General features: G+C 42.1%; 2 protein-coding genes across 7 annotated transcripts in view; one reads left to right on the top strand and one right to left on the bottom strand.

Moving 5' to 3' along the window:
• Positions 1–1,528, top strand: part of celsr2 (cadherin, EGF LAG seven-pass G-type receptor 2) — an 80,503-nt gene extending 78,975 nt beyond the window's left edge. Inside the window, exon 34 of one of the 4 annotated variants that reach the window (XM_021569341.2) lies at positions 108–1,528. In XM_021569341.2, coding sequence (XP_021425016.2) covers positions 108–135 — 28 coding nt within the window. In that variant the 3' untranslated portion in view covers positions 136–1,528. The remainder of the gene's footprint in view (positions 1–107) is intronic. The other 3 variants (XM_021569344.2, XM_021569342.2, XM_021569343.2) reach the window with 3 other exon arrangements.
• Positions 1,529–2,280: 752 nt separating this feature from the next.
• The window catches only part of dstyk (dual serine/threonine and tyrosine protein kinase), a 39,516-nt gene continuing 16,038 nt past the window's right edge, over positions 2,281–25,758 (bottom strand). For all 3 annotated transcript variants that reach the window (XM_021569346.2, XM_021569349.2, XM_021569348.2), the window contains 9 exons: positions 25,616–25,699; positions 25,302–25,478; positions 24,656–24,785; positions 11,084–11,240; positions 5,850–5,982; positions 5,646–5,759; positions 3,192–3,306; positions 2,961–3,095; positions 2,281–2,801 (listed from right to left, as the gene is read on the bottom strand). In XM_021569346.2, coding sequence (XP_021425021.1) covers positions 2,614–2,801; positions 2,961–3,095; positions 3,192–3,306; positions 5,646–5,759; positions 5,850–5,982; positions 11,084–11,240; positions 24,656–24,785; positions 25,302–25,478; positions 25,616–25,699 — 1,233 coding nt within the window. In that variant the 3' untranslated portion in view covers positions 2,281–2,613. The remainder of the gene's footprint in view (positions 2,802–2,960; positions 3,096–3,191; positions 3,307–5,645; positions 5,760–5,849; positions 5,983–11,083; positions 11,241–24,655; positions 24,786–25,301; positions 25,479–25,615; positions 25,700–25,758) is intronic.

Here is a 25,758-nt window from a genome sequence, read left to right as displayed (position 1 = left end):
TTTAATAGAAGCAAAATCATTATATGACCAGTGTCTACAGTGCAGAGTATTGTAGTTTACTAACCATCAATATCTGTCCTCTCTCTCTCTCCCTCCAAAAAACATAGATTCCTATTCTTTAATTTTATTCACTGAAGCACTTGATCCTCATTTGAAATCAGGATCATTGTCTTCTTATCGATCGATCCTTCATCCCTTATAACCAAAATAATAATCCCATATAATTTGGTTATCACCTCTCACACTGTGTGTACGTACGTGAATCATTCTCATTCATTGTTTTCTGTTCCTTCTGTTTTCCCCGTGTTGTGTAACGTTTGTTCCCCATCCACCCACCCTCCATTTTCCCAGCAGCCACCGCAACCCCTCCATATGAGCCGGCTGACGGAGGGGTGTGTCTTTGCAGGTCATAGAGCCTCGGCCCTCATCGCCATGCTTACTTTTCTCTGAGTAACAGGAGCTGATGTCTGAAAAACAGAGAGCGTTGGACTTTCCTCACCTGGAGATCCATGGAGTACCCTCTCTCCAACCCCAATTTTTTCTGAGTGCACGCGCGCATGAATGTGTGTGAGAGTGCCAAAACCTCAGGAGTCTCTGCAAGGGCCCAGGCACACTGATGGAATGAGTCTCTCTTTGTAAATCATTGTTTACATACTTGAAGTGATGCACTTTTTAAAATAATTTACACTACCCGGCCAGGTGTACTGGTAGTTACTGGAGCCAATTCAGTTTTTTTGTTTATTGTGGTTTATGTTTCAAACTCCGGAGATTAAGAACAATGAAGTCCTCCTTTGGCTGGGTCATTTAGCTGTAAGATTTTAAAAGTTCAGGGAATTTCCTCAAGAAGTTTAACTAGTTTGTAATCTCACCTGTACAGTTGTTTTGTTCAAGGATTTAGTTATTCTACTGAGGTCCGTTTGAGTTTTGCTGTAGAGAACTCATTTCTCCACTCCGGTCTCAGGAAGCTGCCAGCCAGGAAGAGTCAGTACAACAGGTCTCTGCAGAGGGATGAACAGCGCCACCCAAACCACTACACTGGAGGAAAGGACTCCTGTTGAAGTGTGGCTGGAGGCCATGGGGTCACGCCCCGTAATGGAAGCACTCTGTAAAGTTTCTCTCACTACTGAAGGATGTTTAAAGGCAACAGCGACTAGTCAGCTGTCATACAGACACTAGAAGTGAGAATGTCTGCCTTTCTCCACCATTTCGCCTTCATTTTATTGCATTATCATTGGAGGAAAAGAGCCTGCGTGTCAAGAACTTTTGATATCGTGAATTTTTGTATAAACTCAGAATGCTCACGTTTTTGTCCAAGGGGATATGCTTTCATTTGAATCAGCGACTTTGTATTTTATAGATTAGATCGTTCCATTGTTTTTGTAAAATACGTGCTGTAATACTGACATGTATTCCAATTTTACTGTGAAGAGTTCTGTAAAAAGAAACACTAATACTTCATCTTCAATTGAATCATGTTGCATAAACTGTACACCTCTACATTCCCACTTATAAAAAGCAGTTCAGGCAATTTGATGTGTATGAAAGAGAACCTGTTATTTTTCTATCAGCACTGGTGCTCCCTAATGACATCTGAAAGCATTCATGATACTGTCAAGGTTCATTGCCAATTGTTGAAAACACTATGATAAAGGTTAACATTTGAATGAAGCCTACAAATGAGTGCAACCATTCAGGTTCCTAGTGAATCAGTTTGTTTACTTAACTGAAGCACTAGATAGGGAGTAGCAACTTTTTTCCCATTATCTGGATTGTACAAACAGTTCGTCATAATTGGAGCACAAAGCAATCAACTGCTTAAAACCAAGACCTGTAGTAGGTTACTGATGTGGCTTGTAGTTTTCTGTGAATTCACACATTCGATGTGGTATTGTTTTTCTTTCCGGGGAAATAGGCTAATAAGAGCATTCCATGGATGTCACATGTAGCCCAAGAATTTGTATCGAACTGTAGTAGAATGCTGAACTGCAACCAAAACACAATGTTAACTTGCACTGAGTATTTCCTCAATGGGCTTGCAGCTCCCACCTAATGCGAGAGGGACACATTGTTCCAATTACAGTTTAGGTATAAAAGTTGCCTGCCCCCCCCGGGACTAGAGCATAAATTGAGACTACACTAAGGCAGGCTTCTGTGCATTGTACCCGGTCTTCACCCATGGGATATTTTTTTTTATACTTTGAGTCAAATAGCAAAACAATTCCATGTCAGCATCTTTATAAATACAACAGAACCCTATGTAAAGAGTGAAGCAAAAATTGATTATTTTGTCAAAATCATTTATTAAAAAAAAGTTGGAATTGCATAGATGCAGGAATTCAATTAATACAATCTAAAATTATACATTTTTTTAACATTTCATATCTAGTAACAATTAGCATGGACGAAAGCAGTGTACACTAGACAGTTTGTACTATACAAATACACACGACACAAACATGTTTGTCCAGTTTCAGTTCATCTTAAATAGTGTATATTTAACTCCTTTAAAAGGAAGAGGAAACTGTCTTGGTCATATCTTTTTTTTTCTCCATAAATACAACAAATTACTTTTCTTTTGACCATAATCCTTTGCAACAGTCTGGTCCGCTTGTGTCAGTTTGAGTCCTCCAGGCTGCTGCTTTTCTGATGCGAGCCACATTTACAAAGCCGTATCATGATGCTTTGCAGGCTGGGCTCTACGATGCCGAGCAGGGGCCTCTGGGAAGGGTCTCCATTCCAGCAGGCCTCCATCAGCTGCCAGCATTCCTCATCAAAGCTGGCCAAACGCTCGGGCCTCGCGCCTGAAAACATGGGCACAATTGAGGCCCTGGCAGCTCTCTAGCCCAATTCAGTCAACAGAAACTACACACTAAGTCCTGGATAAAATACAAGTGTTACAGCAAACTGAAATCTTGATCATATCCAGTTGAATTAGTATTTTAGATATGGGTCTACATTACCTTTTTTAACGTTATTCCACAACTGGTCCTTGCTGGAGCATTTCTCAAAGGACTCTGGGAGTTTGACAGAGCCAGTGCAGAGATACCAGAACAGGATTCCAAAGGCATAGACGTCCACAGAATTATCATACTTTCCTGAAGAAAGAGGTCAGACTTGTGGTTAAATCAAAGAGCCTAGAATGAGAGGTGGTCTATGATGCAATACTATGACTGAGTAACAGGATATTTGACCTGTAAAGAGCTCTGGGGCCATGTGGATGGGGGTTCCTACGATGCTGCCAGACATCATGGCCTCTGGCTTACAGAAGCCCAGGTCTGTGATCTTGGCCCGGTTCTGCTTGTCCAACTGAGGGCCAGAGGAGCGGAACACATTAGGAACACTTGGCAAGATGTGTACAAGACGTGACATGTCAGGATCATAAATATTGGTTTCTCAAAGGATACACGAGGTCTTGCACATACAGAACTCGATTTGCGGCTGGCGCTAAGGAGGCACAAGTGTCTAACGGCACATTAGTTTGCAATTTCATCATGTAAAAACTGGTGCACTGGCATTTTACCTATCTAACATCAGCTCACTTGCACTGAGGTGGGAGTGGTGGACATATGAGGTGTGTCCTTAACACATTCAAAACATGACAATTTCATTCAGCGCTAATGGGAAGTTGGTCTTAACAGTAATAAAATTGATTTAGAGAACGGAAGCGCAAAAGAGATACGCATTTTGTGCCGGTGAATCTCGTATTTAGAAACAAACGATTGTTTCCTCTTCCCCCATTCCGTTTGATTGGATTAAAAACCAAGCTTAGCCTTAATCAAGGCTTGTTTAGCAAACCCCTTAATCAAGGCTTGTTTAGCAGCATCGCATAGGTGCTTCTTTAACCAGGCCATTAGCCAAGTAGCCTCTAAAGAAAAGGGGTTTAAATGGTCAGAGTGCTTTGAAATATGTTAGGTTTTTGCCCTCATGCTTTTTCACTATTAACACAAATAATTCATTTAGCTTGTTCGAGCATTTTATCCATCCCCATTTTCAAAGAGCACGCCTCGTTCAATTACCAAAGAACTGTGCTCCAAACCTCCTAGAATGCTATATCAACAGCAGATTGGTTTTATAATCTGCCTCACACATAGGTAACGATATAATTGACAGGCGCCGAGTATTTTGTATAGACGCGCGAATGTTGTGTGTAAAGACATGTAAGGCCTACGTGTGCACACAGACTACATGTAACATAGTAAATCCGGGACAGTCAAATTAGTACGATATGTTACATAACACAAATGTCTAGCAACCCAAAGGTTAAATAACTTTAGCATTTAAACTAATTAGCAACTTTCCAACTACTTTTTAGCTACTTTGCAAAGACAACATTTTAGCTAACCCTTTAGCCAAACTTCTAAAATTAACCCTAACCACTAGCTTAGCTAACGTTAGCTAGCTAGCAAATTTGTAACATAATACAAATTGTAATTGGTTACACATCATACAAAATGGTTGGACATCCACAAATTAATAGGTACCATAGGAAACGTAACATAACATACTAAATATAGTGTCCCGGATTTACGTACAGAATAATGCGAGACCATGTTGCACCACACTGCAATGGAAAATAAGCGATTCATGATATCATGCTTCTGACCCGATCCAATTTAGAAATAGTTGGTTTAAAAAGCAGACCGTTTTATAATCGAATTAAACAAAAAACAAGATCAAACTTATTAGAAAGAACATGGCTCAAATGCAATTACATTTTGTCTGCTATTTCTGGAGAAGTGAAAATATGATCTGGAAGATGGTTCCATTATGTTTATAAAACATTACATTTGCACATTCCCCCTTTGTTTGGATGTGCGCTGATCACTGCCTTGAGGGAAAATGTACTTACCAATAAGACTGATTAGTGGTTGTCCCACCTAGCAATCTTAAGATAAATGCACTAACTACATCGCTCTGGATAAGATTTCTGCTAAATTACTCAAATGTAAAACTGTATTGTATCTAGCCATTTACAGTATGCCTAGCCCCTAGATCAGTGTGAATGCTCTAGCCATTTACAGTATGCCTAGCCCCTAGATCAGTGTGAATGCTCTAGCCATTTACAGTATGCCTAGCCCCTAGATCAGTGTGAATGCTATAGCCTGTTTAACAATGCATTTCCATATTGAAGCAATGCAATTAGAACATGTGGACTACAAAAATGTTCACCATATTTAACTAACCAGGCTATAATGGACATTGTAATGGACATTGTTGAGAACGCAATACATAAAAGACCGTAAATACACAATATGAAGCAACCACATATTTAGCCATGGAGCATGTTCTGAGGGGACAAGCCTCAACACACCTACAACTTGTTTATTCATTAAAACCCAGCCCTTTCGTTCCACCGCCAAACATCATACTGTGTAAGCAGGGAGGGGCTATTCTTACATAAGCAAGCAGCACAGCCGGAATATGAATGCTGAAATAATGAGGAATTCATTGGTGTGTGGTGCTGGAGAGAGTGTCTACTGTGGCCAGTCAGCCATGACCACAGTTGAACTCAGTTCAACATTAGAACTACGTCTAAAATTAAATCAATGGAAACAATTGAAGTGATATGATTTTACAATGTGGTAAACAACACTAGTGTTACACATTCAGCATGATTAGAGAAAGCACCTTTAACCCTTACTCACTAGAACGTTCTTTAGTTTAATGTCTCGGTGTAGAAGCCCCTGACCATGCAGGAAACGAATGCCTTCCACCACGTCCAGAGCGATCCGGAGTCTCTCCTTTAGTGATAAACCAGCCTGGGAGAGAGAGGAAAAGGAGACACTGAGGCATGGGATCAGGCAGACCTGTGATAGAAGAGATATAGAGTACATGGTAGATATGGTTACCTTCAAGCCTGTGTAGAGGTCTCTGTGAAGCCTCTCCATTATGAGCAGCACAGCAATGCTGGAGCCCCCACCGTAAGTGTGGTCAATCACCGAGCCGTGGAGATCCACCAGACGCTCATGTTTAGGGAGGGACCTGCAGCCATACACAATAGAGTAGGAGAAATAAGGTCTTCAATTATCATATTATTACATCCTACCCTCTTGTGTAAGTGGAAATGTAGTTTCCTAATCTTTTTACAGTGCTCACTAGCACACACCACAACTTTTCCTTTCCAGCTGCATGTGTATGAAATTCTTCTGACAGCCACAGGGGGGCAGACCAGTCCCAACACTGAAATCTGGCCACATGAGAAGTTACTTCTCCATGACCTGCATTGGTGAGCTTTAAAGCAGCAATATAGCGGTAGAAACAATAACAAAGCAGTCTCACCGGCCTTAGTGCAGTACTAAGCTGAGGGATGGGGCTGGAGAAATAACTTCTCTAAAAATGGATGCAAGGACTGACCATCCATGATATCAAAATGATATAGTTTTAACTATGTTTTGAGGCCATAGTGATTGGTTAAATTTTATTTGTTTAGAAACTGAGTAAAATAAGCTTTTTTATATACACACACACATTATATATATACACATATGGGTTATTCACAATAGGCTCTTTGTGGGTCAATTTCCACAATGACTATGGCATTAACTGTTTTAAAGTCACCATGGCCTCATGGTGAAATCCCTGAGCGGTTTCCTTCCTCTAAGGTAACTGAGTTAGGAAGGGCGCCTGTGTCTTTGTAGTGACTGGGTGTATTGATTCACCATCAAAAGTGTAATTAAATACTTCATGTTCAAAGGGATATTCAATTTGTGCTTTTAAAATTGTTTACCCATCTATCGTTAGGTGCCCTTCTTGGCGAGGCATTGGTCTGTGTATGAAATTCACTGCTCGACTGAGGAACCTTACAGATAATTGTGTGGTGAACAGAGATGAGGTAGTCATTCAAAAATCATATTAAAAACTATTATTACACAGTCCATGCAACTTGTGACTTAAGCACATTTCTACCCCTGAACAGATTTAAGCTGGCCATAACAAAGGAGGAGCTGAATACTTAGAGTCAAGACATTTAAGTTTTTCCATTTGTAATTAATGTGTACAAATTTCAAAAAACAATTCCACTTTGGCATTACAAGGTATTGTGTGAAGGCCAGTGACAAATCTCCCAATTTAATCAATTCAGGCTATAACACAAAATGCAGAAAATGACCTCCTACCCCTGCACATCAAATCAGTACTGGTACTCCATGAATATAGCCATGTTATGTGTAAATGTGTAAAAAATTAAATGTGTACTTATTCCTTGCGTCACTTTCTATTTTGTTATTGTATATTTTTCAACTCTCCATTGTTGGAAAAGGACCTCTAGGTAAGCATTTCACTGTTAGTCGACATATTTTGTTTACAAAGCATGTGACAAATAAAATGTGATTTGATATAGCATTTTAACATAGTAAATATAGGCCTATTTGTCAAGCCTTTGCTAATATAGGCCTACTTGCAGATGTGCATAGTATGCTTTGAGCCTAATCAAAAAGTATTTCAAAACTGTAAATAACAAAAAAGTAGCTAGGTAAGTTGTAAGATTTATAGTTAAAATGCAGCATTGCTTTGCATGGTGTTCTGTTGCAGGTTCTCTTTTGGTTATTCATTGTCAAGCTTTAAAAACCGAAGCCAGACTGCAACATTTTAGTAGCCTAGGAATATGGCATGTCTGCACTTTCCCTCCTCCCCTCATGCTATAAATGGGACTTAGAAGAAAATGGATTAAATCTACATACAATACTCCATAATGACAAAGCAAAAACAAGTTAAAGTTTGGCAAATTAAATAAAGTGAAATATCACATTTACATAAGTATTCAGACCCTTTACGCAGTACCTGTTAAAGCACCTTTGGCTGAGGGTATGACGCGACAAGCTTGACATCTGTATTTGGGTAGTTTCTCCCATTCAGGTCTCTCCAGAGACGTTCGACCGGGTTCAAGTCCGGGCTCTGACTGGGCCACTCAAGGACATTCAGAGACTTGTCCCAAAGCCACTCCTGCATCGTCTTGGCTGTGTGCTTAGGGTTGTTGTCGTCCTGTTGGAACGTGAACCTTCACCACCCAGTCTGAGGTCCTGAGCAGGTTATCATCAAGGATCTCTCAGTACTTTACTCCGTTCATCTTTCCCTCGATCCAGACTAGTCTCCCAGTCCCTGCCACTGAAAAACATCCCCACAGCATGATGCTGCCACCACGCTTCACCGTAGGGATGGTTCCAGATTTCCTCCAGACGTGATGCTTGGCATTCAGGCCAAAGAGTTCAAACTTGGTTTCATCAAACCAGAGAATCTTGTTTCTCATGGTCAGAGTCCTTTAGGTGCCTTTTGGCAAACTCCAAGCGGGCTGTCATGTGCCTTTTACTGAGCAGTGGCGTCCGTCTGGCCACTCTACCATAAAGGCCTTAATTGGTGGAGTGCTGCAGAGATGGGAGAACCTTCCAGAAGGACAACCATCTTCAGAGGCTCTCTAGAGCTCTGTCAGAGACCATCAGGTTCTTGGTCACCTCCCTGACCAAGGCCCTTTCCCCCAATTGCTCAGGTTTGGGGGTTCCAAACTTCCTCCATTTAAGAATGGAGGCCACTGTTCTTGGGGACCGTAAATGCTGCAGACTTTCTTTGGTAGCATTCCCAAGATATGTACCTCGAAACAATCCTGTGAGCTTTATGAACAATTCCTTCGACCCCATGGCTTGGTTTTTGCTAAGACATGCACTATCAACTGTGGGACCTTATATAAAACAGGTGTGTGCCTTTCCAAATCATGTCCAAGCAATGGAATTTACCATAGGTGGACTCCAATCAAGTTGTAGAAACATCTCAAGGATGATCAATGGAAACAAGATGCACAGGAGCTCAATTGCATCATGCGTCTCATAGCAAAGGGTCGGAATGTTTGTTTAATAAAAATTATATATATTTTTAAACTTCTCACTTTGTCATTATGTGGTATTGTGTGCAGATTGACTAGGATATATCTTTTTAATAAATTTTTAGAATAAGGCTGTAACGTAACAAAATGTGGAAAATGTCAAGGGGTCTGAATGCTTTCTGAATGCACAGTGTATAATTCATATGCCGTGTATTGCATTGCAGTGAAGTGAAGTGAATGAGTAAGGAGTCACCAGCTCCGTATTAAACCTGGGTGCGGGCTCCCGAGTGGCGCAGCGGTCTAAGGCACTGCATCTCAGTGCAAGAGGCATTACTGCAGTCCCTGGTTCAAATCCAGGCTGCATCACATCAGGCCATGATTGAGCGGCGCAATTGGCCCAGCGTCGTTCAGGTTTTGCCGGGGTAGGCAGTCATTGTAAATAAGAATTTGTTCTAAACTGACTTAACCCTTTTTATTTAACTAGTCAAATAAAATAAAAACAAATTGCTCAGCAAAATAAATTAGTCTAAGTTTTGTACTCTGACTAAATCCAATTACATATATTTGTATTTTATTAAAACTGCATAACATATAGCCTACACAGCTTTCAACAAACCAATATTGGTGTAAACTTTCCAAATAAAAGCTGGTATAAATACAATATAAAAATGCCAAATTATCAATGCATTTTTTTTTTTAAAAGATGGTTGCAATGCTGTTAAAAACAGGGTTTAACATGTCTTTGTAGGGGGGCCCTTATTTTGAAAAAGACAATCTGCAATCATGCTGCCAGAAGAACGGTAATGGCGGTGTGTGTGTGTGTGTGGCAATGTACCAAGTATGGGTAACTGCATACTTGGAGTGTTTAAAAAAGTGGGCGTTGCAAAAGAAGTGGGTTGATCAACAGCTGTGTTTGTAACATCAGTGGGTGGAGCAACAGCAACTGGTGTAACATCCGGCACTCCATTATTGGTTAGACCAGACATATCCAGGTGCACCTCTGGTCAGCTTAATGTTTACATTGCAGGTTAAGAGAACTAACGTAGGAGGTTAGGATCATTAATGTAACAGGTTAGGAGAATGAGTTGACATTTAGGAAAAGGCCTAGGCTTAGCTAAAATGAGTCTGCTAAATTAGCTGATTCGCTTTCCATAACCCAACTTGTTGATCCTCCTACTTCTGTTGACACACCCACTTTCAGACACTCCAATGCACTGCCGTTTGGCATGCAGCACGTTGGCAGTGCATGCTGGGACTTGTAGCGCAGGGCCCCACAGGCAGTATGGCAGCGGGCCAAAATGAATTGATAACCCAAATCTATGGGCGTGTCCGAGCAGATCACTTTTGTCAAGTGGTCACCACCTTAAAATGTGTTGCATTATGGGGATACAAATTGCCCAACTTGCACCTACACGACAACTACATTAACCGAAAACCATGTGATCAAAGGTCATGAAGTACTGACTGCAAATTTCTTCAACATCCTCATCTGCATTGTCAGAGGGTCTATTGTCAACCAATAATTAAGGTGTTTTTGTTTAACCCACCCGAACTTGACCAAAGACGTGACTGAAACAGGAAACAACTTTGCCGTGATTCACGTATACAGTGGTTATGTGCAATTAAATGTGATTTGAGTCTCACCAATTGATAGTACGATGTACACACATATGTACAGTTTGAGTGTGTGATATGGGGTTTGGAGACATGTTTAATTCAATATTACAAAGAAAAACATTTAGAAACAATTGCAACACTGCCATGTGGCACTGAGCCTAGATGTTGGAAAACCACATCCGTTTCCGACTTTCTGATGTTGCAGATTCAACTCCCCCGACTTCACTCAACTTTTGTCTAGTCGGTAGCTTGCGCCTTACTACTCAAATGAGCCCATTGCGTGTCCTAGAGGGTGTGGCGATTTATCCAGTACATGCGCTATACAAAGACCTGTCACGTCACCACCAATAAAGAAGAGTTTAGTTGATGACAAATGAGTCGCACCACTGTTGGTTATTGGAGGACTATTCTTCACTTGAGTAGAGACAAATTTCAATATCAAAAAATAAGTAAACTTTTTTTTAAACTTTCTATTACTACCTCAGGTCTCAGTTTAAAGGCGTGCTGTATTGAAATGCTAGGACAAACTATGGTTGAAACTACAAACTAAAAGGGTATGGCTGAAATCCATGGCACAGGTGTGACCATATATGACAAGCCAAAGCAGCAGGTCGTCTTTAAATCCTTCCCTCTCTGCTGGCTGGGCCGTCTCACCTGGTGTAGTGAAACTCTAGAGCCAGATCGTTCCAGTGCTTGTCGTCGGGCGGTACCACAGACTTCAGAGCGCAGGGGTAGCGTCCCCCCCAGCTGTCACACAGATAGACCACTCCATACTGACCCCGCCCCAGCTCTCGGCCAAGCTTGGGCTTGCCTGCCAAAAAGACGAAGAAACATACAGAGATTGCTTTATTGTGATTGGCCTGTGAGAGAGGACAACCCTGGTAGTGTATACTATTAGAATTCTTCCACATTGTATTACGTTACAGCCTTATTCTAAAATTGTCAATCTACACAAAATACCCCATAATGACAAAGCAAAAACAGGTTTAGATATTTTTGCAAATGTATTAAAAATAAAACAAATACCTTATTTACATTACTAATCAGACGCATTGAGACTCATAATTGAGATCAGCTGCATCCTGTTTCCATTGATCATCCTTGAGGTGTTTCTACAACATGATTGGAGTCCAACTGTGGTAAATTCAATTGAGTGGACATGATTTGGAAAGGCACACCTGTCTATATAAAAAGGTCCCACAGTTGACAGTGCATGTCAGAGCAAAAACCAAGCCATGAGGTCGAAGGAATTGTCTGTAGATCTGAGACAGGATTGTGTCGAGGCACAGATCTGGGGAAGGGTACCAAAACATTTCTGCAGCATTGAAGGTTCCCAAGAACACAGTGGCCTCCATCATTAAATGGAAGAAGTTTGGAATCATCAAGACTCTTCCTAGTGCTGGCTGCCCTGACAAACTGAGCAATCAGGGGAGAAGGGCCTTGGTCAGGGAGGTGACCAAGAACCCAATGGTCACTGACAGAGCTCCAGAGTTTCTGTGGAGATGGGAGAACCTTCCAGTAGGACAACCATCTCTGCAGCAATCCACCAATCAGGCCTTTATGGTAGAGTGGCCAGACAGCAGCCACTCCTCACTAAGGCACAAAAGCCCACTTGGAGTTTGCCAAAAGGCGCCCAAGACTCTCAGACCATGAGAACCATGATTCTCTGGCCTGAATGCCAAGCGTCACGTCTGGAGTAACCTGGCACCATCCCTACAGTGAAGCATAGTGGTGTCAGCATCATGCTGTGGGGATGTTTTTCAGTGGCAGGGACTGGGAGACTAGTCAGGATCGAGGGAAAGATGAACGGAGCAAAGTACAGAGAAATCCTTGATGAAAACCTGCTCCAGAGTGCTCAGGACCTTAGACTGGTGCAAAGGTTCACCTTCCAACAGGAAAACGACCCTAAGCACACAGCCAAGACAACGCAGGAGTGACTTTGGGACAAGTCTCTGAATGTCCTTGAATGGCCCAGCCAGAGCCCGGACTTAAACCCGATCAAACATCTCTGGAGAGACCTGAAAATAGCTGTGCAGCGACACTCCCCATCTAACCTGACAGAGCTTGAGAGGAATTGCAGAGAAGAATGGGAGAAACTCCCCAAATACAGGTGTGCCAAGCTTGTAGCGTCATACCCAAGAAGATTCAAGGAAGTAATCGCTGCCAAAGCTTCTTTATCAAAGTACTGAATAAAGGGTCTGAATACTTATGTAAATGTGACAGTTTCTTAAACATTTGCAAACAATTCTAAAAACAGTTTTTCCTTTTCATTATGGGTAGTGTTTAATCAATTTTAGAATAAGGCTGTAACGTAACAAAATGTGGAAAAAGTCATGGGGTCAGAATACTTTCCGAATGCACTGTGTGTGATTACACACACACACACACACACACACACACAGTGGGGAGAACAAGTATTTGATAACCTGCAAAATTGGCAGTGTTTCCTACTTACAAAGCATGTAGAGGTCTGTAATTTTTATCATAGGTACACTTCAACTGTGAGAGACGGAATCTAAAACAAAAATCCAGAATATAACATTGTATGATTTTTAAGTAATTAATTTGCATTTTATTGCATGACATAAGTATTTGATACATCAGAAAAGCAGAACCTAATATTTGGTACAGAAACCTTTGTTTGCAATTAGAGATCACACGTTTCCTGTAGTTCTTGACCAGGTTTGCACACACTGCAGCAGGGATTTTGGCCCACTCCTCCATACAGACCTTCTCCAGATCCCTCAGGTTTCGGGGCTGTCGCTGGGCAATTCGGACTTTCAGCTCCTGCCAAAGATTTTCTATTGGGTTCAGGTCTGGAGACTGGCTAGGCCACTCCAGGACCTTGAGATGCTTCTTACGGAGCCACTCCTTAGTTGCCCTGGCTGTGTGTTTCGGGTCGGTGTCATGCTGGAAGACCCAGCCACGAGCCATCTTCAATGCTCTTACTGAGGGAAGGAGGTTGTTGGCCAAGATCGCGATACATGGCCCCATCCATCCTCCCCTCAATACGGTGCAGTCGTCCTGTCCCCTTTGCAGAAAAGCATCCCCAAAGAATGATGTTTCCACCTGCATGCTTCACGGTTGGGATGGTGTTCTTGGGGTTGTACTCATCCTTCTTCCTCCAAACATGGCGAGTGGAGTTTAGACCAAACAGCTCCATTTTTTTCTCATCAGACCACATGACCTTCTCCCATTCCTCCTCTGGATCATCCAGATGGTTATCGGCAAACTTCAGACGGGCCTGGACATGCGCTGACTTGAGCAGGGGGACCTTGCGTGCGCTGCAGGATTTGAATCCATGATGGTGTAGTGTGTTACTAATGGTTCTCTTTGAGACTGTGGTCCCAGCTCTCTTCAGGTCATTGACCAGGTCCTGCCGTGTAGCTCTGGGCTGATCCCTCACCTTCCTCATGATCATTGATGCCCCACGAGGTGAGATCTTGCATGGAGCCCCAGACCGAGGGTGAGTGACCGTCATCTTGAACTTCTTCCATTTTCTAATAATTGCACCAACAGTTGTTGCCTTCTCACCAAGCTGCTTGCCTATTGTCCTGTAGCCCATCCCAGCCTTGTGCAGGTCTACAATTCTATCCCAGATGTCCCTACACAACCCTCGCAAGGCTGCAGGCCCAGACGGCATCCCCAGCCGCATCCTCAGAGCATGCGCAGACCAGCTGGCTGGTGTTTACGGACATATTCAATCAATCCCTATTCCAGTCTGCTGTTCCCACATGCTTCAAGAGGGCCACCATTGTTCCTGTTCCAAAGAAAGCTAAGGAAACTGAGCTAAACAACTACCGCCCCGTAGCACTCACTTCCGTCACCATAAAGTGCTTTGAGAGACTAGTCAAGTACCATATCACCTCCACTCTATCTGACACCCTAGACCCACTACAATTTGCTAACCGCCCCAATAGGTCCAAAGACAACGCCATCGCAACCACACTGCCCTAACCCATCTGGACAAGAGGAATACCTCTTGTATGTGTGAATGTATGTGAGAATGATGTTCATCGACTACAGCTCAACGTCAATAAAACAAAGGAGATTATCGTAGATTTCAGGAAACAGCAGAGGGAGCACCCCCCCATCCACTTCGACGGAACAGTAGTGGAGGGTAGTAAGTTAAGTTCCTCGGCGTACACATCACGGACAAACGGAGTTGGTCCACTCACATAGAGTGGTGAAGAAGGCACAGCAGCGCCTCTTCAACCTCAGGAGGCTGAAGAAATTTGGCTTGTCACCAAAAGCACTCAAACGTCTACAGATGAACAAACGAGAGCATCCTGTCGGGCTGTATCACCGCCTGGTACGGCAACTGCTCCACCCACAGCCGTAAGGCTCTCCAGAGGGTAGTGAGGTCTGCACAACGCATCACCGGGGGAAAACTACCTGCCCTCCAGGACACCTACACAACGCGATGTCACAGGAAGGCTATAAAGATCATCAAGGAGAACAACCACCCGAGCCACTGCCTGTTCACCCCGCTATCATCCAGAAGGCGAGGTCAGTACAGGTGCATCAAAGCAGGCACCGAGAGACTGAAAAACAGCCACCACTAACATTGAGTGGCTGCTGCCAACATACTGACTCAACTCCAGCCACTTTAATAATGTAAAAATGTATCACTAGCCACTTTAAACAATGCCACTAAATGTTTACATACCCTACATTACTCATCTCATATGTACAGTGGGGTAAAAAAGTATTTAGTCAGCCACCAATTGTGCAAGTTCTCCCACTTAAAAAGATGAGAGGCCTGTAATTTTCATCATAGGTACACTTCAACTATGACAGACAAAATGAGAAGAAAAAAAAATCAGAAAATCACATTGTAGGATTTTTAATGAATTTATTTGCAAATTATGGTGGAAAATAAGTATTTGGTCACCTACAAACAAGCAAGATTTCTGGCTCTCACAGACCTGTAACTTCTTTAAGAGGCTCCTCTGTTCTCCACTCGTTACCTGTATTAATGGCACCTGTTTGAACTTGTTATCAATATAAAAGACACCTGTCCACAACCTCAAATAGTCACACTCCAAGCTCCACTATGGCCAAGACCAAAGAGCTGTCAAAGGACACCAGAAACAAAATTGTAGACCTGCACCAGGCTGGGAAGACTGAATCTGCAATAGGTCAGCAGCTTGGTTTGAAGAAATCAACTGTGGGAGCAATTAATAGGAAATGGAAGACATACAAGACCACTGATAATCTCCCTCGATCTGGGGCTCCACGCAAGATCTCACCCCGTGGGGTCAAAATGATCACAAGAACGGTTAGCAAAAATCCCAGAACCACACGGTGGGACCTAGTGAATGACCTGCAGAGAGCTGGGACCAAAGTAACAAAGCCTACCATCAGTAACACACAACACAGCCAGGGACTCAAATCCTGCAGTGCCAGACGTGTCCCACTGCTTAAGCCAGTACATGTTCAGGCCCGTCTGAAGTTTGCTAGAGAGCATTTGTATGATCCAAAAGAAGATTGTGAGAATGTCATATGGTCAGATGAAACCCAAATATAACTTTTTGGTAAAAACTCAACTCGTTGTGTTTGGAGGACAAAGAATGCTGAGTTGCATCCAAAGAACACCATACCTACTGTGAAGCATGGGGGTGGAAACATCATGCTTTGGGGCTGTTTTTCTGCAAAGGGACCAGAACGACTGATCCGTGGAAAGGAAAGAATGAATGGGGCCATGTATCGTGAGATTTTGACTGAAAACCTCCTTCCATCAGCAAGGGCATTGAAGATGAAACGTGGCTGGGTCTTTCAGCATGACAATGATCCCAAACACACCGCCCGGGCAACGAAGGAGTGGCTTCGTAAGAAGCATTTCAAGGTCCTGGAGTGCCCTAGCCAGTCTCCAGATCTCAACCCCATAGAAAATCTTTGGAGGGAGTTGAAAGTCCGTGTTGCCCAGCAACAGCCCCAAAACATCACTGCTCTAGAGGAGATCTGCATGGAGGAATGGGCCAAAATACCAGCAACAGTGTGTGAAAACCTTGTGAAGACTTACAGAAAACATTTGATCTCTGTCATTGCCAACAAAGGGTATATAACAAAGTATTGAGATAAACTTGTGTTATTGACAAAACGTATTTTCCACTATAATTTGCAAATAAATTCATTAAAAATCCTACAATGTGATTTTCTGGATTTATTTTCTTCTCATTTTGTCTGTCATAGTTGAAGTGTACCTATGATGAAAATTACAGGCCTCATCTTTTTAAGTGGGAGAACCTGCACAATTGGTGGCTGACAATACTTTTTTGCCCCACTGTATATACTGTACTCTATACCATCTACTGCATCTTGCCTATGCTGTTCTGTACCATCACTCATTCATATATTTTTATGTACATATTCTTCATCCCTTTACACTTGTGTGTATAAGGTAGTTGTTGTGGAAGCACAAGCATTTTACTACACTCGCATTAACATCTGCTAACCATGTGTATGTGACAAATAAAATGTGATTTGACTGTCAAATGCTCCCTAAAACACTTCAGTGAGCAGGCCTTTCTAATCGACCTGGCCCGGGAATCCTGGAAGGATATTGACCTCATCCTGTCAGAGGATGCCTGGTTCCTCTTCAAAAGTGCTTTCCTCCCAGTCTTAACCTCTCTAGGGTACGTGGGACACTAGCCAACATCCAGTGAGATTGCAGAGCACCCAATTCAAATACAGAAATGCTCATTTTAAAAATTCAGAAAACAAAACATTTTACATAGGTTTAAAGATTAACTTCTTGTTAAACCAACCACAGTGTCATACTTATAAAATGCTTTTCGGCGAAAGCATACCTAGCCCAGAACATAACCCAGTTGACAAATTATTAAACAGTAACAAGCCAAGCAGAAGCGTTACAAAACTTAGAAATAGATACAATTAATCCCTTACCTTTGATGATCTTCATATGGTGGCAATCAGAAGACATTCATTTACTCAATAAATGTTATTTTTGTTTGATGAAGTCTCTTTATATCCACAGGTTCAAAAGCAGTCCAAACAATCACACAAAATCCAAATTGTATCCGTAAAGTTCATAGAAATATGTCAAACAATGTTTATATTCAATCCTCAGGTTGTTTTTTTTAGCCTAAATGATCTATAATATTTCAACCGGACAATAACGTCATCAATATAAAAGGTAAACAAGAAATGCACACGTGCATGAAAAAGCTCTGTGACACTGTAGGGTCCACTCGTTCAGACTGGTCTTACTCCCTCATTTATAAGAATACAAGCCTGAAACGATTTCTAAAGACTTGACATCTAGTGGAAGGCATAGGAACTGCAAATGGAGTCTTAAGTCAATGGATACTGTAATGGCATTGAATGGAAAACTACAAAACAAAAACTACTTCCTGAATGGATTTCTCAGGTTTTTGCCTGCTAAATCGACTCTGTTATACACAGACACTATTTTAACAGTTTTGGAAACATTAGTGTTTCAATCCAAATCTACCAGTTATATGCATATCATATCTTCTGGGCCCGAGTAGCAGGCCGTTTAATTTGGGCATGCTTTTCATCCAAAATTCAGAATGCTGCCCCCTACCCTAGAGAAGTTAAATAAGCATGCCCCATTCAAAAAATGTTGAACTAAGCACAGCTATTGCCCTTGGTTCACTCAAGACTTGACTGCCCTTGACCAGCACAAAAATATCCTGTGGCGTTCTGCATTAGCATCGAATAGCAACTTTTCAGGGAAGTCAGGAATCAATATACTCAGTCAGTTAGGAAAGCTAAGGCTAGCTTTTTCAAACAGAAATGTTCTTCCTATAGCACTAATTCCAAAACCTTTTGGGACACTAAAGTCCATCGAAAATAAGAGCACCTCCCAGCTGCCCACTGCACTGAGGATAGGAAACTCTGTTACCAACCGATAAATCTACGATAATCGAGAAATTCAATAAGCATTTTTCTATACGGCTGGCCATGCTTCCACCTTGGCTACCCCTACCATGGCCAACATCTCAGCACCCCACACTTCTCCGTCACCCAAAGCCAGACAGCTGATGTTCTGAAAAATCTGGATCCCTACAAACCAGCTGGGCTAGAATATCTGGACCCTCTTCTTTCTAAAAAATTATCCACCAAAATTGTTGCAACCCCTTTAAACTAGCCTATTCAACCTCTCGTATCGTCTGAGATCCCCAAAGATTATAACGCTGCGGTGGTCATCCCCCTCTTCAAAGGGGGAAGACACACTAGACCCAAACTGTTATAGACCTATATCCATCCTGCCCTGCCTTTCTGAAACCTTTGAAAGCAAAGTCAACAAACAGATCCCCGACCATTTCGAATCCCACCGTACCTTCACTATACAATCTGGTTTCCGAGCTGGTCCTGAGTTTACCTCAGCCACGCTCAAGGTCCTAAACAATATCACAACCGCCGTCTTCATCAACCTGGCCAAGGATTTTGACTGCCAATTATTGCATCCTTATCGGCAGACTCAATAGCCTTGGCTTCTCAAATGCCACGCCTGGTTCACCAACTACTTCTCAGATAGAGTTCCGTGTGTCAAATTGGAGGGCCTGCTGTCTGGACCTCTGGCAGTCTCTGGAGGTGCCACAGGGTTCAATTCTCGGGCCGACCCTTTTCTCTGTATACATCAATGATGTCGCTCTTGCTGCTGGTGATTCTCTGATCCACCTCTACGCAGACGACACCATTCTGTATCCATCTGCCCCTTCTTTGGACACTTAACAAACCTCCAGACGAGCTTCAACGCCATACAACACTCATTTCATGGCATCCAATTGCTTTTAAATGCTAGTAAAACTAAGTGCATGATCTTCAATCGTTTGCTGCCCGCAACCTCCCACCCGACAAGCATCACTACTCTGGACGGTTCTGATTTAGAATATGTGGACAACGACAAACACCTAGGTGTCTGGTTAGACTGTAAAATCTCCTTCCAGACCCACATGAAGCATCGCCAATCCAAAATGTAATCTAGAATCGGCTTCTTATTTCACAACAAAGCATCCTTCACTCATGCTGATTTGATTTGACATACCCTTGTAAAACTGACTATCCTACCGATCCTCGGCGATGTCATATACAAAATAGCCTGCAATACCCTACTCAACAAATTGGACGTAGTTATCACAGTGCCATCCGTTTTGTCACCAAAGCCCCATATACTACCCACCACTGCGACCTGTATGCTCTCAATGGCTGGCCCTCGCTACATACAGTTGAAGTCAGAAGTTTACATACCTTAGCCAAATACATTTAATCTCTGTTTTTCACAATTCCTGACATTTAATCCAAGATTCCATTTTAGGTCAGTTAGGCTCACCACTTTATTTTAAGAATGTGAAATGTCAGAATAATAGTAGAGAGAATGATTTATTTCAGGTTTTATTTCTTTCATCACATTCCCAGTGGGTGAGAAGTTTAGTATTTGGTAGCATTGCCTTTAAATTGTTAAACTTGGGTCAAACGTTTTGGGTAGCCTTACACAACACCAGCTTCCCACAACACGTTGGGTGAATTCTGGACCATTCCTGGGTCCGCTTTGTAGGCCTCCTTGCTCGCACACACTTTTTCAGTTCTGCCCACAAATGTTATGGGATTGAGGTTAGGGCTTTGTGATAGCCCCTCTAATACCTTGTCTTTGTTGTCCTTAAGCCATTTTGCCACAACTTTGTAAGTATGCTTGGGGTCATTGTCCATTTGGAAGAACCATTTGCGACCAAGCTTCAACTTCCTGACTGACGTCTTGAGATGTTGCTTCAAATATATCCACAGATGGCATCATGAGAAAGTAAAACTATTTTGTGAAGTGCACTAGTCCCTCCTGCAGCAAAGCACCCCCACAACATGATGCTGCCACCCCCACAACATGATGCTGCCACCCCCACAACATGATGCTGCCACCCCCGTTCGTCACGGTTGGGATGGTCTTCTGCTTGCAAGCCTCCTCTTTTTCCTCCAAACATAACGATGGTCTTTGCCCCCATGTGCAGTTGCAAACCGTCGTCTGGCTTTTTTATGCCGGTTTTGGAGTAGTGGCTTCTTCCTTGCTGAGCGGCCTTTCAGGTTATGTCAATATAGGACTCGTTTTTCTGTGGATATAGATACTTTTGTACTTGTTTCCTCCAGAATCTTCCCAAGGTCCTTTGCTGTTGTTCTGAGATTGATTTGCACTTTTCAAACCTTAGAACGAGTCTCCTTTCGGAGTGGTATAATGGCTGCGTGGTCCCATGATGTTTATACTTGCTTACTATTGTTTGTACTGATGAACGTGGTACCTTCAGGCATTTGGAAATTGCTCCCAAGGATGAACCAGACTTGTGGAGGTCTACAATTTATTTTCTGAGGTCTTGGCTGATTTCTTTGGATTTTCCCATGATGTCAAGCTGAGGCACTGAGTTTGAAGGTAGACCTTGAAATACATCAACAGGTACACCTCCAGTTGACTCAAATGATGTCAATTAGCCTATCAGAAGCTTCTAAAGCTATGACATCATTTTCTGGAATTTTCCAAGCCGTTTCAAGGCACAGTCAAGTTAGTGTATGTAAACCCACTGGAATTGTGATACAATGAATTATAAGTGGAATAATCTGTCTGTAAACAATTGTTGGAAAAATTACTTGTGTCATGCATGAAGTAATGTCCTAATTGACCTGCCAAAACTATAGTTTGTTAACAAGAAATTTGTGGAGTGGTTGAAAAACAAGTTAATCACTTCAACTTAAGCGTATGTAAACTTCCGACTTCAACTGTATTCATTGCCAAACCCACAGGCTCTAGGTCATCTATAAGTCCTTGCTAGGTAAAGCCCCGCCTTAGCTCACTGGTCACCATAGCAACACCCACTCGTAGCACACGCTCCACAGGTATATTTCACTGGTCATCCTCAAAGCCAGCTCCTCGTTTGGCTGCCTTTCCTTCCAGTTCTCTGCTGCCAATGACTGGAATGAATTGCAAAAAAAATATAAATATATATAATATATAAATATTTTTTTTTAATCACTGAAGCTAGAGTCTCATCGCCCTTTAACTTTAAACATCAGCTGTCAGAGCAGCTTACCGATCACTGTACCTATACATAGCCAATCTGTAAATAGCACACCCAACTACCTCATCCCCATATTATTACTTACCCTCTTGCACCCCAGTATCGCTACTTGCACATCATCATCTGCACATCGATCACTCCAGTGTTAATGCTAAATTTGAATGATTTCGCCTCTATGGCCTAGTTATTGCCTACCTCCCTACATTTGCACACACTGTACATAGATTTTTCTATTGTGTTATTGACTGTACGTTTGTTTTATGTGTAACTGTTGTTTGTGTCGTACTGCTTTGCTTTATCTTGACCAGGATGCAGTTGTTCTCAACTGGCTTACCTGGTTAAATAAATAAAATAAATAAATAAATAAATAAATAAAATAAATAAATAAATAAATAAATAAATAAATAAATAAATAAATAAATAAATAAATAAATAAATAAATAAATAAATAAATAAATAAATAAATAAATAAATAAATAAATAAATAAATAAATAAATAAATAAATAAATAAATAAATAAATAAATAAATAAATAAATAAATAAATAAATAAATAAATAAATAAATAAATAAATATATATATATATATATATATATATATATATATATATATATATATATATATAACAATTATCACTGGGGCCAAAATTCCTGCCATTCAAGACCTCTATACCAGGCGGTGTCAGGAAGGCCCTAAAAATTGTCAAAAACTCCAGCCACCCTAGTCAGACTGTTCTCTCTGCTACCGGACAACAAGTGGTACCAGAGCGCGAAGTCTAGGTCCAAGAGGCTTCTAAACAGCTTCTACCCCCAAGCCATAAGACTCCTGAGCATCTAATCAAATGGCTACCCAAACTATTTGCCACCCCCCACACACTTCTTTTACACTGCTGCAACTCTGTTTATTATTATCTACTAACCAGTTCCCCCTAACATTGACTCTGTACCGTGCAGTCTACTGTTCAGATGGGTTAAATGGAAACTGAAATCTTTAGATCTACAATCACTCACATAGCCTGCATAATTAAGCATTTCTTGCAGTAAAATTATACACCAAATGTAGGCAAAATGCTGACTCGGTAACAGGAGTGAAGAAATATGATATTTCTTTCAGCATCTTGAGAGAATGCGAATGCTCAGTTAGATACCATCTGTAGCGGCACCATATTTATCAGCATCATAAAAGCTGATAGTATTTCAACCACATAACATATGCATCCAAACCTGAAATCTTATCAGAAACATGTTGGGTCGTTTTAACAGCTTTCCATTTCCTTAAAGATGACAGAAAACTTTACCGATGTCAACTAGATTGAAGCATTCATTCTATTGATTTATGACATTCTGGCGAGTAAAGGTTTATCTAGTCTTCTAGGGCAACATATGACCGAAGAGAATCTGTATGCATCTAATTATAGACAAGGCTTACCAAAATGTCAGAAATTATAAGCAGAAACATCTCAAATCAGGCCCCAAAAAATCCTGCCCCCCTGTCAAAAAAAAAATCATTCTGCCGTCTTTGACTGTATAGTGTATTTTCTATATTTGCAGGTAAGAGTTGGGCGCAGGCCTCAGTTTTTCACATATAGTCGGGCGATTGTGGATGGGTTATTAGCAATTGCGGGCGGGTGCGGGTTTACAAACATCTGACCCGCGCACCACTAGTGTGTGTGTGTGTGTGTGTGTGTATGTACGTACAGTACCTTCGGAAAGTATTCAGACCCCTTGACTTGTTCAACACTTACGTTACAGCCTTAGTCTAAAATTGATTCAATGTTTTTTCCCCCCTCTCAATCTACACCCCATAATGACAAAGCAAAAACAAGTGTCGAAAAACTGAAATATCATATTTACATAAGTATTCAGACCCTTTACTCAGTGCTTTGTTGAAGCACCTTTGGCAGCGATTACAGCATCAAATCTTCTTGGGTACGACGCTACAAGCATGGCACGCCTGTATTTGGGGAGTTTCACATTCTTCTCTGCAGATCCTCTCAAGCTATGTCAGGTTGGATGAGGAGCGTTGCTGCTGCACAGCTATTTTCAGGTCTCTCCAGAGATGTTCGATCAGGTTCGCCCCCAGTCTGAGGTCCTGAGCGCTCTGGAGCAGGTTTTTATCAAAGACTTCTGTACTTTGCTCCGTTCATCTTTGCCTCGATCCTGACTAGTCTCCCAGTCCCTGCTGCTGACAAACATCCCCAGAGCTTAAAGCTGCCACCACCATGCTTCACCGTAGGGATGGTGCCAGGTTTCCTCCAGAAGTGACGCTTGGCATTCAGACCATAGAGTTCAATATTGGTTTATTCAGACCGGAGAAACGTGTTTCTCATGGTCTGAGAGTCTTTAGGTGCCTTTTGGTAAATTCCAAGCGGGCTGTCATGTGCCTTCTACTGAGGAGTGGCGTCCATCTGGCACTAACATAAAGGCATGATTGGTGGAGTGTTGCAGAGATGGGAGAAACTTGCAGAAGGACAACCATCTCCAGAGGAACTCTAGAGCTCTGTCCGAGTGACTATCGGGTTCTATGTCACCTCCCTGACCAAGGTCCTTGTACCCAGATTGTTCCGTTTAGCCAGGCAGCCAGCTCTAGGAAGAGACTTGGTGGTTCCAAACTTCTTCCATTTAAGAATGGAGGCCACGGTGTTCTTGGGGACCTTCAATGTTGCAGAGATTGGTTGTCCTTCTGGAAAGTTCTCCCATCAATCCTATCTCAGAGCTCTACGGACAATTCCTTCGTCCTCCTGGCTTGGTTTTTGCTCTGACATGTACTGTCAACTGTGGGACCTTAAAGACAGGTATGCCTTTCCAAATCATATCCAATCAATTGAATTTACCATAGGTGGGCTCCAAATCAAGTTGTAGAAACATCTCAAGGATGATCAATGGAAACAGGATGTACCTGAGCTCAATTTTGAGTATCATAGCAAAGGGTCTGAAAAATTACGTAAATAAGGCATCTTTTTAATACATTTACAAATAAAAAAATCTAGGTTTTCGCTTTGTCATTATGGGGTATTGCGTGTAGATTGCCGAGGTTGTAACCAAATGTGGAAAAAGTCGAAGGGACTGAATGCTTTCTCAAGGCACTGTATGCTTTCTCAAGGCACTGTATAAATATGAGTGAGAGTGAGTGAGTGAGTGAGTGAGTGAGTGAGTGAGTGAGTGAGAGAGAGACTCACCATGCAACAGCACGTCTCGGAGGGAGCGGCTCTCCAGAGACAGGCGGGCCAGCCGTGGGGCGTGGTCTTTCCTCACACGCAGCCACAGGTCCTCAGTACGCTCCAACCGCCCCGTGTGACCTTCCTCCAGCTACACATATACATGTTATTGGTTGAAATCTCATAGGCAATTGTACAAAACAAACACAGCTTCTCAGTATGCTCCAACAAATGTTTACGACATTCCTCCACATAACACCATCAGAAAAAAACAGTGGGTCTTTAGCAATCATGACAATCACATTCTCAGTCGTGGGGACAACCCTCACAGCAATTTGATCATTGAGATCAAAGAAATTCAAACAGAAAATCAAACTTGTTTCAAAACAAAAGCCATGACTGACGAGTGGCTTAAGTGAGACATTGCAAGTAAGCAGGCTGAGAGTCCCAAGACATAGCATGAACAGAACCTGGCAAAACTGGTTGAAATGTCATTATCACAACAAGAAAATGGTTGATAGTTAATTTTAACATAATTGCAAACAGTTTTTCCCGCTGGGAAAGAAAGTAGCAGCCAAGGCAAAACCAGATGGAGAGTGTGAAGGTGCATGAAAAACAAGGTTTCCAGTTTGAGACAAAAACATTAGCCAAGGCTGGGTTGGTGTACCTGTCGCAGGGAGGCAGCAAAAGCATCGTGGGAGCTGTTGAGGCGTGTTCTGAACTGGGAGCAGATACTCTTCGCCAGCTTGGCAGCACTCAGGCTCTCTATGGCATCCTGGGCCACATTTCTCTTCCACTCTGGTGTGATGGCAGGAGGGTTCACAAACGTTATCCTCTGGATGATCTTCATAGGGGAGGAGAGAAAGCAGGAGAGAGCATTTGTGAGTTGCTATTTTGCTAATGACAAATCAAGGTTGTTGTTATTCCAAAAAACTACTATTTAAAAAATCATATTCCAGAGGCTTGACTGGGAATTGTTACTTGTTTGATCTGCTCCCAGACAAGTCTCGTAACAGAGGATCCTGAATGGAAGGTCACCTCCACGTGATAGGCAGCGTTAAGGATCTGACCAAGACAGGCAGAGAGATGAGAGAAAACAGAACAAGATGTTATTATTTAAGTTA

The sequence above is a fragment of the Oncorhynchus mykiss genome, chromosome 17, assembly GCF_013265735.2.
Source record: "Oncorhynchus mykiss isolate Arlee chromosome 17, USDA_OmykA_1.1, whole genome shotgun sequence".
In the NCBI taxonomy this organism is placed as follows: Eukaryota; Metazoa; Chordata; class Actinopteri; order Salmoniformes; family Salmonidae; genus Oncorhynchus; species Oncorhynchus mykiss.
Note: the sequence above shows the minus strand (reverse complement) of the source record. Positions and strands in the feature narration are given on the sequence as shown.